The sequence below is a fragment of the Mus pahari genome, chromosome 12 (genome assembly GCF_900095145.1).
Source record: "Mus pahari chromosome 12, PAHARI_EIJ_v1.1, whole genome shotgun sequence".
Classification (NCBI taxonomy): Eukaryota; Metazoa; Chordata; class Mammalia; order Rodentia; family Muridae; genus Mus; species Mus pahari.
This window is the reverse complement of record NC_034601.1, coordinates 11,684,903-11,701,717: the sequence shown is the minus strand read 5'-3', so window position 1 is coordinate 11,701,717 and position 16,815 is coordinate 11,684,903. Positions and strand designations below refer to the sequence as shown.

General features: G+C 46.7%; 1 protein-coding gene across 1 annotated transcript in view; it reads left to right on the top strand.

Moving 5' to 3' along the window:
* Window positions 1-3,851: 3,851 nt before the first annotated feature.
* The window catches only part of LOC110330005 (mitotic-spindle organizing protein 2), a 17,214-nt gene continuing 4,250 nt past the window's right edge, over window positions 3,852-16,815 (top strand). The window contains exons 1-2 of the mRNA XM_021209939.2: window positions 3,852-4,368; window positions 4,573-4,718. Of these exons, the coding sequence (XP_021065598.1) occupies window positions 4,196-4,368; window positions 4,573-4,718 (319 nt within the window). The 5' untranslated portion in view covers window positions 3,852-4,195. The remainder of the gene's footprint in view (window positions 4,369-4,572; window positions 4,719-16,815) is intronic.

The following is a 16,815-nucleotide window of genomic DNA, read 5'->3' as shown; positions in this document are numbered from 1 at the left end:
TAGCTGTCTTCAGACACTCCAGAAGAGGGAGTCAGATCTTGTTACGGATGGTTGTGAGCCACCATGTGGTTGCTGGGATTTGAACTCTGGACCTTCAGAAGAGCAATCTGGTGCTCTTACCCACTGACCCATCTCTCCAGCCCCCTTCTTCTTCTTTCAAAAGGAGCTCTGGCAAAGTTTTATTAAAGGAAAAAGTTCTTGTTTACTTCTCACCAGTCTGTTCTGGCATGCTTCTAATAATATCAGAATCACCTTGGTCAATGATAGCCAGTGTACATACTCTGTAGTATTTTCCACACGCTGTGCCCAGTTGAATATTATTGCCACTGTAGTGATGGACACCAGTTTTAGCCAGCATGGCATAGTACTATTTCAGATTTCCTCAAAGCTGGGCAGTTGTTGGCGAGGATCACTAACTTCATTTTGCCTTGTCTGGTCATCTTCAGAGTCTGTTTGTATCCCAGCACATACTTTCCACCTTGCATAACAAGCTGGAGCCTAGAGTTGATCGACTCTGTTTTATCTTCTTTTATCTCCCAGGGAGGGACCTGGGAGGGAAAATGGAATGGATGGGGGGGGTATTGGGGGTAGAGTGGAACCTGATCTGGTATTGGGTGAGGGAAAAGGACTGAAGCCCTGAGGGCCAGGCATCATAACTAAAAGCAACTTGGGAAGGTGTCTTAGTCAGGGTTTCTATTCCTGCAAAACATCATGACCAAGAAGCAAGTTGGGGAGGAAAGGGTTTATTTGGCTTACATTTCCATACTGCTGTTGATCACCAAAGGATGCAGGACTTAAAGCAGGTCAGAAAGCAGGAGCTGATGCAGAAGCCATGGAGGGATGTTCTTACTGGCTTGTTTCCCCTGGCTTGCTCAGTCTGCTTTCTTATAGAATCCAAGACTACCAGCCCAGAGATGGCACCATCCACAAAGGGCCCTCCCCCCTTGATCACTAATTGAGAAAATGCCTTACAGCTGGATCTCATGGAGGCATTTCCCCAACTGAAGCTCCTTTTTCTGTGGTAACCAGCTGTGTCAAGTTGACACAAAACTAACCAGTACAGAAGGAGTGTTTATTTTAGCTTACAGGTCAGTCCACCACCAAGGGAAGCCATGGGAGGTCTGGAAAGAAGGACTGGAAAGTAAGAATCATGGAGAAAAGCCGCTTATTGGCTTGCTTCCTCTGGTTTGTTTCTTTTGGTGCGCTCAGTTACCTTTTACAGTCCATACCCATGGGCCTAAGAATAGCACGACCCACAGTGGGTTGGGCCCTCTTTCATTAATAGAAATTAAGAAAAAGCCTCACACATATGACCACAGGTCAAACTGATAGAGGCAATTCCTCAATTGAGATTTCTACTGTTAATGTGTAGGTTGGAGTTAAGCTGAGAAGGACTACTCAGCAGAGTGTATACATATGTTCAAAGATGTATAAAGGCATGAGGGTGTTACTATGTGTATGTATGGGCATGTTTACTTGCTTCAAGCATTTCTGTGTGAGGTTGTGTGTTTAACACACTGTGTGTGTAGTGTGAGCATGCAGGCATGTGAGCATTCAAGTGTGAGAATGTATACTTGCATGCAAACATGGTTGTAATTTTGAGTGTATATGACACTGTGAGTCACATGTGAGCTTCTGAGAGTATAACAGTGTGAAAGGATATATAACAATATGGGCCTCGGTTAGAGCTTCTATTCTTTTGATAAAACACCATAACCAAAATCAACTTGGGGAGGAAAGGGCTCATATTCTCTCACAGGTTGTGATCCATTGTCTGTGGAAGTCAGGACCTGAACTCAAGACAGAACACAGAGGTAGGATCTGGTGGTGCACAAGGCATGGAGAAACGTTCCTTACTGGCTTATTTCCCATTGCTAACTTAGCCTGCTCTAATATACCATCCAGGACCATATGCCCAGGTGCGGCACCAGTCATAGTTACCTGGGCATTCTGATATCAGTCATCAATTAAAAAAAATGCACCCCAGGCTTGCCCACAGGCCAATCTGATAGGGTCATTTTCTCAGTGGAGGATCTTCCCAAATGACTGTATCTTGTGTTGGGTTGGCAAAACACTAGCCAAGACAGTGTGTGTGTGTGTGTGTGTGTGTGTGAGAGAGAGAGAGAGAGAGAGAGAGAGAGAGAGAGACAGAGAGAGAGAGATAGAGACAGAGAGAGACAGAGAGACAGAGACAGAGACAGAGGCACAGAGAGATTTTGTATGAGCATGTTGTGTGTATATAAATGTTTGAAAATTTAAGTGTGTATTAGTACAAGAGCCCTCAATTAAGGTCTCTAAGTCTGTGAAATTTAGCCTTCCAGACTTTCCTGAAGTTGAGGCCGTGTGTGGTTAGGTCAGAACTGTATGAAAATGGTGGAGTGACTTATGTGAAGGTCCAATGACCCTACGTTGACCTTCCTTCTATGAATGGACACTGGCCATGAGTGGACCTAAGGTGATATACTCTTACAGGCAGAGCTGATCGCATGCAGATAACAGCTGTTTGGCTAGGGAGATAATGCTGTGCCTCGCTTGGATTTGCCTACGGTTGGTACTCTTGGGCATTCTGACCAATAGGAGCTGGATCCTGGAGCCATCAATCCTATGATAAACTAATGAGGCAGGGAGACCTTACATTTACATCATGGCCACAATTCTGCAAAAACCTGAGATTTTTTCTGAAATCCTGTAACAAGCACCTGGATGCTCCACCCTGGGAAGCAGGTGCCAGCTTAGATGCACAGACATCCTGTAATGTCTGCTGGGGGAGCCAAACTCATTCCCCACAGCCCACACTGGCTCTTCACAGTCACCATGATCCTCACTGAGACAGATGCGCCATTCAACATGAAAATGGTGTTTAGTCCTGAGGTCTGGACCTTGGTGACTGGCCAAAGGTTCACCACGTATGAAGACCGGGAGAGCAGAACCAGGGAAGCTGTGTTCAGTATAAGGAAGGAAGGAAGGAGGAAGGCTGACAACTGACTAGATGCTCTAAATTCTCCCCTTCCCGGTAAGGAATACGTTTCCCCCCTACGAATGAAGACTATTCACCCCATATATTTTTATATTGAAAATATTTTTTCATACTCTATAATCTGATCATGGTTTCCATCCCTTATCTCCTCCCTGACCTTTGCCACTTTCCGACCTTCTCAAGTTCTCTCTCTCTCTCTCTCTCTCTCTCTCTCTCTCTCCCTCTCTCTCTCTCTCTCCTAGCAAATAGGCACATTAAAAAAAATCAAGTCAGAATAAAACAAATTGAAAAAATAAAAACACCAACAAACATACACATACAGACACACACACATATGCAAAAGACTAGTAAAGTAAAATGGACAAAGCATCAGGAGACAAAATATCTCCAAGAGTGCCCCTGCACAAATTTTAAATGCCCCTCCTGCTCCCCTTTCACTCCGTGTAGGCACTTCTGGACGGCTTCCCCGGTCCACTCTTTCCCGATGGCAGTGACAATCATGGTGACCGGCCAAACGCTGGCGGTTCTTAACACACCGGCCAAGCTAACATGTCGAGTTCAAACAGAGGTCATTTTGTATCCTACTTATCTTCATAAATAGACGCCGCTATCCAGACACACAACACGGAAATAGCGTCATCAAGCTGCGCGTCAAGCCACACCCCTGCCTAGTGGGAAAAGCGGCTCAACCTCCCGGGAAAGGCGCCTGCAAAAGCCAAAGCCAATCAAGTGCAGAAGCAGTTGGCCACGAGGCGCGTGCGCAGTGACGTCGTCAGCTGCTCTTTACTCCCAAGTTTATGTATTTCGGGGCCAGGGTACGGGAGTGTGTATCCGTCTAAAAAGCAAAGCAGTTTAGGGACCGTCAACAGAACTGACAATTACACGGAATCGTGAATACTCGTCATCCAACAGGCATTTACTAAGTACCCGGTATATGCCAGGCACCATTCTGGGGTCTGCTACCTAAGCCTGATCGTCAGGCAGCGATCAGCTTTCCACCCCCACCACCCCACCATGCCTAACACACTGCCCTGTGCACACTAGACGTTCCGAACAAGTCAAGCAACCGACTGTGTAAAGGCCTCTTGGGACTCTTGCCTGGGTGCTGGCGCTGTCGACTTGCAGAGACTCTGTAAGGAAACGGGTGGCCAGTAGCAGGTGCTGTGGAGTCACCTGGGTAGGCTGTGTCCGACACAGACCCCCTTCCAGGCTCCACGAATGGCGGCGGCGGCTGCTGCTGCTGCTGCTGGACTCGCGGTTTCCACCGGACTGGAGACAGCAACGCTGCAGAAGCTGGCGCTTCGGCGGAAGAAGGTGCTGGGGACCGAGGAGATGGAGCTGTACGAGCTAGCGCAGGCTGCTGGCGCCGCCATCGACCCCGATGTGTTCAAGTGAGAAGGCGAGGGTCGGGACTTTGAGCTCATACTCCCTACAGATAATGCCGGCTTTAGGACACCTCCTTCCTGTATCTGCTACTCTAAAATATCCGTGTCTCTATAAGGGGCTTCAAGACGGTGACCCAGCTGGCGCGACTCCTGGAGCATGTCGGCCCCGTGGCTTTCAGTGTTCACTAAGCACTGCATTTGTTTCCCCAGGATCCTGGTGGACTTGCTGAATCTGAATGTGGCTCCCCTCGCCGTCTTCCAGATGCTGAAGTCCATGTGTGCTGGGCAGCGGCTGGCAAGCGATCCCCAGGACTCGGTGTCCATATCTCTGTCTACATCCACATCAGAGACCCGAGGTTAGAGGTGGGCTGGGTACTTCTGCCCAGAGGGTGGCTGGGGTGGGGAAGGAGTAGAGAACCCCATGCTGGCTTGTCTTAGAATTGCTCAACCTGTCTATAGGCCTCCTCCCAAGGTCTGCAGACCCATCTGCCTTTTAGGGACTTTAGTTGGCTCCACCTTTCAGATTGTACTGCTGGATCAAAGACTGGTCCAAGCAAGCTAGACTTGGTCTTTCTGACTCCCTCTCACCTCTCCATCATTCCACAGGTAGTGGAATAAACATGACTTTAGTCTCCATCTACCTGACCCACACAGCCTCAAGGAAGTATTGAGAGAGCAGGGCAGACAACACCTTACTTACCCTTCCGAGGGCCATGTCTAGCTCCTGTTCATCTCAGGCCAGGCCTGAACACCTCTCATCTGGGGATTTGGGGGGGGGGGAGTGTTGCAGGACTGAAGCCATCTGACTCCTTTGGGACAAAAAGTAGAGGTCTGACAGAAAGATTAACCCAGTTCTCAGGTGTGAAGGGTTCCCCTGCTCTTGTGGTCACGACTGGATCAGGTGTAAGCAGATGGTGGTAAGCAGAGTGTAACAGAGGGATCTCAGGTCCTCCAACCCGCCCATCCCATCTGTTACATCTGGCTGTCCCATCCTCTGAAATACAGCTCGTCCTCCCAGACAAGTGGATGGAAATCCAGTGCTCATTTCCTGCCTGTAAGCACAGGAACCACATGGAAGGATTCCAGGTGGGGTAAAGTGAGCAGCCTGGCCCAGTGACGGGAGACTGTCAGGGGACTCACACATACACGCTGACCCACCCTCTTTCTGATCAATGTGTGTCTCTGGCCTCTATCATCCTCCTCTCTCTGATAGGGAGAGAAACAAGGGTAACCTTTCCCTCAGGCCTGCAGCCTCTCCAGGTCTGCTCTGTGGCCCTGTTCCCTTCTTCCCTGCCCCCACCCCGCACCCTGGTTCTCTTGCTGCTTGTCTTCTCCTGTCACAGGCATTTGATTGTCTCATCTGTGGGTTTGATGTTGATGTGCACTCTTCCACTGGAAATTGCCATTGTCCCACAAGGTCAGGCCAGCTTTGAGCTATAGTACCAGGGCACTGTAGGCCATCCCAGCCATGCAACTCAGAACCAGGACATATTTTCTTGCTGAGTTCACCAAAGGCCCAGTATTTTTAGAATATGCAATTAGACTGGTGCTCCAGGATCGGACCAGCACCCCGACACTTGCACACTTTAAAGACCCCTACCCAGGCAGAGGATGCAGGCCAGGGACAAACATGAGGAATCATGGTATGCTGTTGGGAACATGACCTCAGCCTCTTCAACACTGTCCCCTGGCTGATGACAAGTATGGCGTAGGGAACAGATGCCTCCCCCTGGCCTCCTTGACAACACCATTCAGAGTGACATTTTGTGGTCATGCACATCACTTGTAAACTGAGTTTTCTTTCATGCCTCATTTGTGGCCTGAGGTACCTCTGTAGGTATTGGCAGTACGGGTCCAGTATCAGGGTGTGTGGATTCTCAGGGTGTGTGAGTTCCCAGGACTTTTCTAGTTGCCCCTCTTCCATATCCTCCCCATGTTGCCGACCTCTGTCCCAAGTGCCACCTTTAGGTTGAGAAGGCTGAGGAGAAGGATTGAGGATGGACTACAGAATGAAATGAGAAATACCTGGTGAGGACAGGAACCACAGAGTTATTAGCTCTGGAGACTAGAAAGTCCTGAGGGACATTGGGAAAACAGGAAGCTTAGGAATACAGGCTGTTGTGGAGGGCGTGAAGGAGAATGGAGCACAGGTGGGGCTGGACCTGTAGCTCACAGGCTATCAAGTGAGGTGTAGAGATCATTGACTTCTGTGTATCTTAACATCCATATACACAGCTTTGCAGCCACCCAGTCAACGGCCAAGTATGGAATGGAGAAAGTAATAGGTGTAGTCAAACTGATCCAGCTGGAGGGGTGTGATGGCCTGTCATGTCAAGTTTGTGACCGCTGAGGTTTGCCAGAGCTTACCTGGAGGAACTAGATTGGTATTGCTTCAGGCTGTGAGTTAGATGCTGCTCAGCCCCTAGAGTCTGTAGGATGCTGCAGGCATCTTGATGCAGCAGGTCAGTCTAGATTGCTGGACCCTGGCTGTCCATGTGGCCTTTCATGAATCCCTCACGTCTAGCAGAGAATTGGGAAACAGTACAGCAGACGCTGGCCACAGTGGTCTGGAGTCACGCTGCGGAGAGCAGGTTCAGGTCAGGGCTTCCCTGTTTAGAGTTAGGGAAACTAGACAACTTGAAAAGCTGTCTCTCCAGAAAGTGCAAGGTAAAATTTTGAGTGTAGCCAGATATCTTTCATAAGCTGGACTATAAATGTATGGACACTTAGGTAAGTGTCTTGAGCCATAATGGGGCAGCTGTTGTCAAGGTTGGGTTTTGAAGGACTAGTATGAAAATGAACACAACATCTCATGAGTATATATGGACATATAATGAGATAATAATCAAGTTGACCCTTGATAGCTGTAGGAATTCATTCCAACACTACCCCTCCCCTACAAACACCAAAAACTGCAAAGCTTTCATATAAAGTGTCTTTCATGCATGCTCGCTTCCCTCTTCCTTCCTTCCTTCCTTCCTTCCTTCCTTCCTTCCTTCCTTCCTTCCTTCCTTCCTTTTCTTCTTTCTTTCCTTCCTTCCTTCCTTCCTTCCTTCCTTCCTTCCTTCCTTCCTTCCTTCCCTCCTTTCATTTTTTTTCTATGCTAAGAAGTGAACTGAATAATTTTGTACTATGTTCTACCCTTAAACCCTGGTACATTAGTGTTCTACATACTAGTCATGAAAAATGCCACTGAGCTACATCCCCAAACCTTTCTGATACCTCTGAGTCACACATCTGAGAGTATAGGTACCTCAGAAATTATTTAATTCCCAGCCCAGGGTTTCTACCCCACCTTAAACCAATTAGTTCCCTAATGAAAGACACTCTCAACAGCCTTTATATTTACAATAAGCCCCAAACAGCATAACACCCCCTCCCTCATCCCCTCATCCCCTTTTCCTCAGAAAAAGGAGGCTCCCCATGGATACCAACCCACTCTGGTACATCAAGTCACGGCAGGATTAAGCACATCCTCTCCCACTGAGGCCAGACAAGGCAGCCCAGTTATGGGGAAGGGATCAAAGGCAGGCCACATAATCTGAAGTAGATGCATTGTGTAGTTTTAAAATATGAACCATGCTAAATCCAGCTATGCACCTGCATCAGTGGTCTCACCCACCCCGATGGCCAGCCCCAAGCAGCCATCTTGCCCTGGTTCCCATGGCCAGCTGCTGCCAAGCCACTCCAGTCAAAACCCCACTCCCAGTCTGGCTTTCCATCCCGGCTAGCCTTGCCAGAGTGCCATGATCGCCAGCCCGCCACCCCGGGGCCAGCTGTGGGAGCGTTCTCACCAGTCCGTGCTAAGCTGTGGTTACCTCTTCCTGGTTCTTGGTCCTTTGCCCAGTGTTCCCATTCCAAAGCCTGATTCCACCCTGGCTATGTCCTTTCCCTCCTGCTCACCTGACTCACTGAAAATGGAAAACACCAGACAGTCTAAGTTTAAAATCAACAGATGACACAACCACTGGGGGCTGAATCTAGCATCTTAAACTCATCAACTATTCTGTTAGAAATCTTCCGGTGGCGGAGATCACCACCAGGTCTGATAGTTCTCGGTCTACATCCTGCCTCCTCTTGCTCCTGCCTCGCTGTACCAGAGGGGCCATTTTTCCCTCCCGAGTCCCCTCTTCCTCCCTGACCCAGAAGGCCAGCCTCCTCTTTTGCACCTAGCGATTGGCTTCTGTTATCTTTTATTATCCAATCAATTAATTAGGGGGAAATTTCTCTACAGTTAGAGACAACCCCCCACCTTGCCTGGTCAACAATCATTTTTTTAGTTGAAAATAGATTTTTTTTTCATACAATAAATTCTGACTATGGTTTTCTCTTCCTTGACTCTTCTCAGATCTTCCTCACCTCTCCAACCACCCGAACCTACATCCTTTCTTGCTCTTTCTCAGAAAAAAACAATAACAAAACCAAACCAAACAGGCATCTTAAAACAACAGCTATGACCAAACAAAAACAAAAACAAAAACACTCCAGGTATGAGGGGACCCACATGAAGACCAAGCTGCACATTACTGCACATGTGTAGGGGACCTACGTCCAGCCCCTGCACATTCTTTGGTTGGTGATTTAGTCTCAGTGAACCCCCAGGGGCCCAGATTAATTGCCTCTGTAGCCTTTCTTGTGATGTCCTTGACAGACTGGGAAAATACTTTTATGAATTTGTTAAAAATATTTTCAGTGATTTTGACCTGGGGTTCTTCCTCCTTTATGCCTGTTCTTGGTAGGTTTGGTCTTTTCATAGTGTCCCAGAGTCCCGGATGTTTTGAGCCTGATTAGTTTTTGATTTAACATTTTCTTTGGCTGAGCTAGTCATTGTCCTTAAGACCTGAAATTCTCTCATCCATGTTGAGGTTTTTGTTTGACATCCTGAGTTTTTTCATTTCCAGTTTCATATCAATTTGAGTTTTCTTTAGTGATTCTGTTGCTTTGTTAGATTCTATTTTTGTGGCTTGAACTGTTTTCGTTATTTTATTCAGTTGTATTTTCACTTTTTTTTTTTTTTTTTTTTTTTGAGATAGGGTTTCTCCGTGGAGCTCTGGCTACCCAAGAACTTACTCTGTAGACCAGGCTGGCCTCAAACTCAGAGATCTGCCTGCCTCTGCCTCCTGAGTGCGGGGATTAAAGGTGTGTGCCATCACTGCCCAACTTTTCAAGGTCTTTATTAAGGCCTTTCTTTATATCCTCTCTAAGGTCTTTAAATATATTCCCAGTTGCTATTTTTAAATTCTTGTCTCATGCTAGGGTGCTTTTCCCAGGGCCTAACACAACTGGGTTGCTGGTTTCTGGACATATTGTCTTGGTTGTTGATGCTTGTGTTTTTAAAATGGGACATAGGCCTGTGGAGTTACAGTGTTTGAGGTGCTTCTTAATGTATGTGTCTGGTCTTGTCTTTATTGGGTGAGTATTCCAATCTTTGGTTGCTGTTGCCCAGGGTGGGTCCTATCAAGGTGTAGAGTCCCAGACAAATGTGAAAGCTGTGGCTTCCTTGGTGGAGAGTGGTTCTATGTCCTAGGCAAGTTTGTCGGTTAAGAGGTCCCAGGTAGAAAGCAGGTCACTGGGGAGTGTAGTGGTTTGAATATAATTGGCCCAGGAAGTGGCAGTATTAGAAGGTGTAGCCTTGTTGGAGGAAGTGTGCCATTGTGAGGGTGGGCTTTAAGATTCTCCTCCTAGGCTGGGCGGTGGTGGCGCACACCTTTAATCTCAGCATTTGGGAGGCAGAGGCAGGTGAATTTCTGGGTTTGAGGCCAGCCTGGTCTACAGAGTGAGTTCCAGGACAGCCAGGGCTACACAGAGAAACCCTGTCTCAAAAAACAAAACAAAACAAAAAACAAACAACAACAACAACAAAAAAGACCCTCCTTCTAGCTGCCTGAGGAGTCTTCTCGTTTGCCGTTGGAACAAGATGTAGGACTCTCGGATCCTCCAGCACCTTGCCTGCCTGGATGCTGCCATGCTTCCTGCCTTGATGATAATAGATTGAACCTCTGAACTTGTAAGCGAGCTCCAAGAAAATGTTGTCCCTTATAAGAATTGCCTTGGTCATGATGTCTGTTCACAGCAGTAAAAACCTAAGATTGGAGTCACAAAGGAATGGAGATGGGCTGGAAGAAAGGCTGAGAGGGTGCTGGGAAAGCATGTGGGGGGCTTGTGTTGAATAGCACATGGAGTCTGTAAGGGGATGGATCAGACTGGAGTGAGGCGCTCACATGGGCAAGCTGCAGCAAGAGTAAGTCTGGAGAGGACAGAAAGGAAGAGGAAGGGCCTTACCTAAGTCTCAGCCTTGTGTGGCAGCCTTGAGTCCCTGGCCAGAGGAGGTTCTTCAGGGATGGAGAGTCACAGAGGATTAGAAATGTGGTAGAAGGAAAGGCCTTCAGGGCTTCCAGGAAGAACTGAGGGGACTCTGGCTTGCCTCATGGAGGCGGGCTGGTAGAAAGCTGGGAGGAGCTCTTTCTTTGTATTTGAGTCAAGAGTGCGTGTGTGCATGGCCATCGTTATATACAGCTTTGTCTCTTGGAGAGCATGCTCTGGAAGCGTTAATAAGGCCCAGAGGATAGCAGTTATGACAGAAGATAGCAGGTATGACGAGTGACAGAACAGACCTTGGATTACCCTGTGTGTCCATACTTCTTAGCCACCAGACGCTGCCCACCAGCCTTGAGAAGAGCTGTGCACATTGGGAGAACTGAAGTGGTTCCTACCTGGACCCTTTGCATGCTCGGGATTGGGAAGCCAGGGTGGGGCAGACTTGATGTGTCCCACCTTCCCTGCAGCACTCGTAGATCAGGGACTGGGCACTTTTACCGTCTGAGTAGTTTCCGTCTCTCCTGGTATAGCTAACATTAACAACACCTGCATGCGCACGTTGTTGTCAGGTCACATTGCCACCACAGAAGGAGCACGGTCACTCTGGAGGATCAACTGGAAGGGACAGGAGCAGCAAAGTACACTGTTCTTCACATGTTGGCAGCGTTCACAGCAGACAGGAGTTCAGGACTCCAGAGGACACTCTAATGTAAATAGCAAGGAGGGTCTCACACCACCCTGGCCAAATGTGGGACAAGCCACATCAGTGATGGATGACTGGCTATTGCCTATGGAGGTTTCACTGGAATCAGGGGTGTGACAACATGCTAAATAATTGCTCCTGCTTTTATGGCTATGAGAAGAACTGATTTCTGGAGAGTATGAGCCAGGATATTTTGCCTATATTTGGTGCTGCTCCAGGGACTTTGACTTAAAGCACCCACTATCATTCTATTACACTACCCTATTCCTAATGTTCCTGCCCCAAGGGACCTAGGTGGGCAAAACTGGTCCTTCCACAGCTGCTTGGGCCTCCCAATGCCACATCACTGCACACTATTTTCTTTGGGCTTTCTGATCTGAAGGTAAAGAAAATGTTCCTACTAACAAAAGCGCATGGTTTCTGAAGGGTATCTGGGGTTTTGCCTTTTGTCTTGTGGTGTAAATGGAACTCAGGGCTTTGTGCTAGGCAAGTACTGTACCACCGAGCTGTGTCCCTGGCTGTTTTTTTGTTTTGTTTTGTTTTGAAGTGTTTTCTAAGCATTGGAGTTAGGTTGGGTTTAGCAGCATTCCAGATTTAAAGATAATCATTATTTGTTCTTCTGTTCTCATTAACTGTCAGTTCCCAGAGGGAACTGCCCAGAGTTGTTATGCTCCTGAGATCTGTGTTGTAGGCTTCAGAGTCAAATCACTAAGACCCACCTTCTCATTTCTTGAGGATAAACTGTGTTCCTTACTCTGTTGGGAGACACCCATTCAGGAAGCATCTAAGCTATAGATCTCACATACTCACCTGGTCCTGATTGCTGAGGGACAGTGGCCTCTCCGGAGTACTAACACGAGGGAGTGCTAGGGTATATCCGCGCAGACAGACAGTATACATGCCCAGTGATCAGCCTGGGGTCTTTATGGTCATCATTTGTATCAAAAGAAACATGTGTGACCCTCCTTGGCTTTTTGGTGTTGCTGGATGATGAGTAAGCTCGGCCCTCCCAGCATCATCCCAACCCAGGTTACTGTCTGCCCTCCTCCTAAGCCCCAGGGAACCATCACTGCATCTTCACTTAATCAAACATGTGGGGAAAAAAAATCTAAGGAAGGCAGGTGGAGCTGTCAGTGTTTCAAGAGTGGCATGAGAACTATCATGTTTGGTTGACTGGCAACCAACCCAGGAGACATATGGGAAAATGGAAATGACCTCATGGACCGTCAAATACTTTCCTCTTCAAGAGCACGATTTACCATTGCTGTCTGTGTGACTAAATCACAGAAGAACTGGTGTCGCCATTGCTGTCTGTGTGACTAAATCACAGAAGAACTGGTGTCGCAAAGTTGAATGAAGACTAAAGATGCCTCCACAGGAGCAACGGGGAAGTTTCTGTAAGGAACTGCTGCAAAGAAGGCTGTGGTGAGGCCAGTCAGGACTTAACAAGAAGCATATTTAGGGTGAGGTTGGTTGTCTCAAAGGTTAGGGGACTTTACATAGTCCTAGACTATGTTCAAGTCCTTTGAAAGTGGAAAACATGTGCCATGCAGAACCTCCCAAACCTGCACATTCAGTTGAGCGAAGGAAAAGCAAAGGACCCTGAACCGTTGGCAAGTAGGGGACATGTGTTAGAGTCTGCCATGCAAATCTTACTGCAATGGCAGAGGCTGGGACTCTCCATCCATGTGGGAGGATCTAATCCAAGGGCAAGCCTACTCCCTCACATGTCTTATCCCTAAGGCTCTCCTAGTTTCCCAGTCACTGTCAGAGTCTAGAAGCCATCATTTTAAATTAAGCTGTGGCCCAAGTGCATGTTCATTGTTCTGGTGGGTTTTACAAAATTAATTAATTAACTAACTAACTAAAGCAAGAATGAAGTAAGTATAAAGCAAGGAACATATAAATCAGTGGCCTTTCTCTGAGGGTGATTTCATGGTTTAAGGGTTGTCCTCTGTAGGAGTTGTACAGTAATCAGTAGCTAAACCCAAGGCTTAAGTATTTCGTGCTATTTGAGGGACATGGGAAATGAACACCTTCTTTGAAACCATCAGAGACTGTTCTCAGACCTCATATACGTATATCCTGCCTGTGGGGCCTGATTAATGAAGGCGTGATGACGACTCAAGTGTGAATCATATGGTGGTGAGTGCATCCTGCCGTCTGTCTATGGGAAGATCACAACTCTCCAGTGCGGACTAGCTTGATTCACCTTTCCTAAATGGCCTAATGGGTCACAAAGAGTGATAGTGAGAGGAACCATTCCCATTTCCATAATTCATAAATATATATAATATAATTATAAAAGGCCTTGGGTCCCTCTGGTGAAAGACTAACAGTGACACTCTTAGGTATTTTAGCAGTACTTTCTTAGAGACTTTCCCTTCATTCAGAGACTTCTTGGTCTGCAAACTGGCTCATTTAGAAATTATCTTCAGGGCTGAGACTCTTATGTGGCTACAATTTATTGTAACCTTTCTTTGATTTGTTGTTTTGTTCTTATACAAGTCAAACCAAAAGCAGTAGGCTCTGTATCTCATTCATTCCTAGAAATGCCACTCCCTGGGTCAAGTATATACAAACCATCATATCCCACTCCCTGGCCCCCATAGGCCAACCTGAGCTTAGAGTGCTACAGAAGGCGGAGCTGGAGAAGTGACACCAGCCCTTTGTGTCTGATCATATGTGGATCACAGACATTGAAACAAGAAGCTGTAACATTGAAGCTGTCATGGAGACCCTCTTCTCTTCTTCCCAAGTCTTTCCCACTCCCTACTTCCCTTGATTATTTTGCTCCTCCTTCTAAGTAGGACTGAAGCATCCACTCTTTGGTCTTCTTTCCTCTTGAGCTACGAGTTGTATGGTGGGTATTCCACACTCTGCCCAATACACACTTATCAGTGAGTACATACCATGTGTGTTCTTTTCTGACTGAGTTACCTCACTCAGGATGATATTTTCTAGTTCTGTCCATTTGCCTGTGAATTTCATGAAGTCATTGTTCTTAATAGCTGAGTAGTACTCCATTGTGTAAATGTATCCCCTTTTCAGTATCCATTCCTCTGTTGGGGGACATCTGGGTTCTTTCCAGCTTCTGACTATTATAAATAAGGCTGCTATGAACATGTGTCCTTGTTATATGTTGGAGCATCTTCTGGGTATATGCCCAGGAGTGGTATAGCTGGGTCCTCTGGTAGCAGTATGTCCAATTATCTGAGGAACTGCCAGACTGATTTCCAGAGTGAGTGTACCAGCTTGCAATCCCACCAGCAATGGAGCAGTGCTCCTCTTTCTCCACATCCTCGCCAGCATCTGCTGCCCCCTGAGGTTTTGATCTTAGCCATACTGACTTTTGTGGTAAAGATCTTTTTCCAATCTGTTGGTTACTGTTTTTTCCTATTTACAGTGTCCTTTGCCTTATAGAAGCTTTGCAATTTTATGAGGTCCCACTTGTTGATTCTTTATCTTAGAGCATAAGCCATTGGTGTTCTGTTCAGGAAAATTTCCCCTGTGCCCATTTGTTGTAGGCTTTTCCTCACTTTCTCTTCTATTAGATTCATTGTATCTGGTTTTATGTTGATTTTCTCAAAGAGCTAGCTCCTGGTTTTGTTGATTCTTTGTATAGTTCTTTTTGTTTCTGTTTGGTTAATTTCAGCCCTGAGCTTGATTATTTTCTGCAGTCTATTTCTCTTGGGTGTTTTTGCTTCTTTTTATTCTAGAGCTTTCAGGTGTGCTGTTAAGCTGCTAGTGTATGCTTTCTCTAGTTTCTTTCTGGAGTCACTCAGAGCTATGAGTTTTCCTCTTAGCATTGCTTTCATTGTGTCCCATAAGTTTGGGTATGTTGTACCTTCATTTTCATTAGATNCTAAAAAGTCTTTAATTTCTCTCTTTATTTCTTCCCTGACCAAGTTATCATTGAGAAGAGAGTTATTCAGTTTCCAGGCTTTCTGTTGTTTTTGTTGTTTTTGAAGACCAGTCTTAGGTGATTTGATAGGATGCATGGGATCATTTCAGTCTTCTTGCATCTGTTGAGGCCTGTTTTGTGACCAATTATATGATCAGTTTTGGAGAATGTACCATGAGAAGAAGGTATATTCTTTTGTTTTAAGATAAAATTCCCTATCTGTTAAACCCATTTGGTTCATAACTTCTGTAAGAATCTTGTGAATTGCAAATTTATTGATACATAAATCTGGCTGTTTAATTATAAGCTTCTAGAGTTTTGATTTACTGGGTTACTGGGAATTGTGACAGCTAATGGTGAGGTGTGAGGTCATTGCATGGGGCTGGTGTGCCAGTGATCTGCCCAGGGAGTCAGGTGGAGACGTCTCAGTAGCTCTGTCAAGATGAGAACATCCCACAGGAGCCATGTGGTCTGCCAGTGCCCAGCATAGCTCGTGAAAAAGTTCTTGTTATATTACATTATCACCACCTTTCTGTTTTCCAACTCCTTCACTGCCTAAGCTTGGCTGTCCTGGATCTTGGTCTGTAGATTGACCTTGAATTTGGAGATCTATATGCTTGTCTCCTGGTATTAAAGGAGTATACCATCATGCCTGGATGTAAGCTTTTCTTCACCTAGATCTTGCTCTGTCCCAGGCTGACCTTGAGCTCAGAGATCTGCTTGGCTTTATCTCCTAGAATTAATGATGTGTACCACCATGGCTGGATTTAAACTTAGCTGGGTAGGTTCTCAAAGCCCAGCTCCCTTAATCTGCTATCTTCTAGAACACAGGATTTGGCTCCATTTAACTTCCTGGTGCCCCTTTAAACTCAAATCATATATTTTTCCTTTCTAAGCTTGCTATACTTGTTCAAAATGCTCTTTATGAGATTTAACCAGAGAACAAAGTCTCTATCTCTACTAGGTTTTTTTAGACTTCCTTTGTCAGTACAATTAATATAAATCTCTTTACTTTAGCCTTATGTAGACTCTTCAGATATGGGCAAAATGCAGCCAAGTTCTTCACCAAAATAACACAAAATCTGTCTATACGCCATGTACTGAAATTCTTCTCCACTGAAACCTCTTGGCCAGGTCTGCACAGTTCAAATCACTCACAGCAACAAAGTCTTCATGTTTCTTCTAGAATGGCTCATTAAAACACTTAAAACGGCGACCGGCCTCGGACTCGGGGGTGGTGGTGGTGAGGGCGTGGGGAAGGGTGGGGTGTGGGGGCGAGGCGGCGACGAGGGCGGCGACACTCTCCTCCCTTNGGCTCCACGGCGTAGGACGGCGCGAACGTGGTTCNGGAGGGATGTCCGCCTTCTCCGAGGCGGCGCTGGAGAAGAAGCTGTCCGAGTTGAGCAACTCGCAGCAGAGCGTGCAGACCCTGTCCCTGTGGCTCATCCACCATCGCAAACACTCGCGGCCCATCGTCACGGTGTGGGAGCGGGAGCTCCGCAAAGCCAAACCCAACAGGAAGCTTACT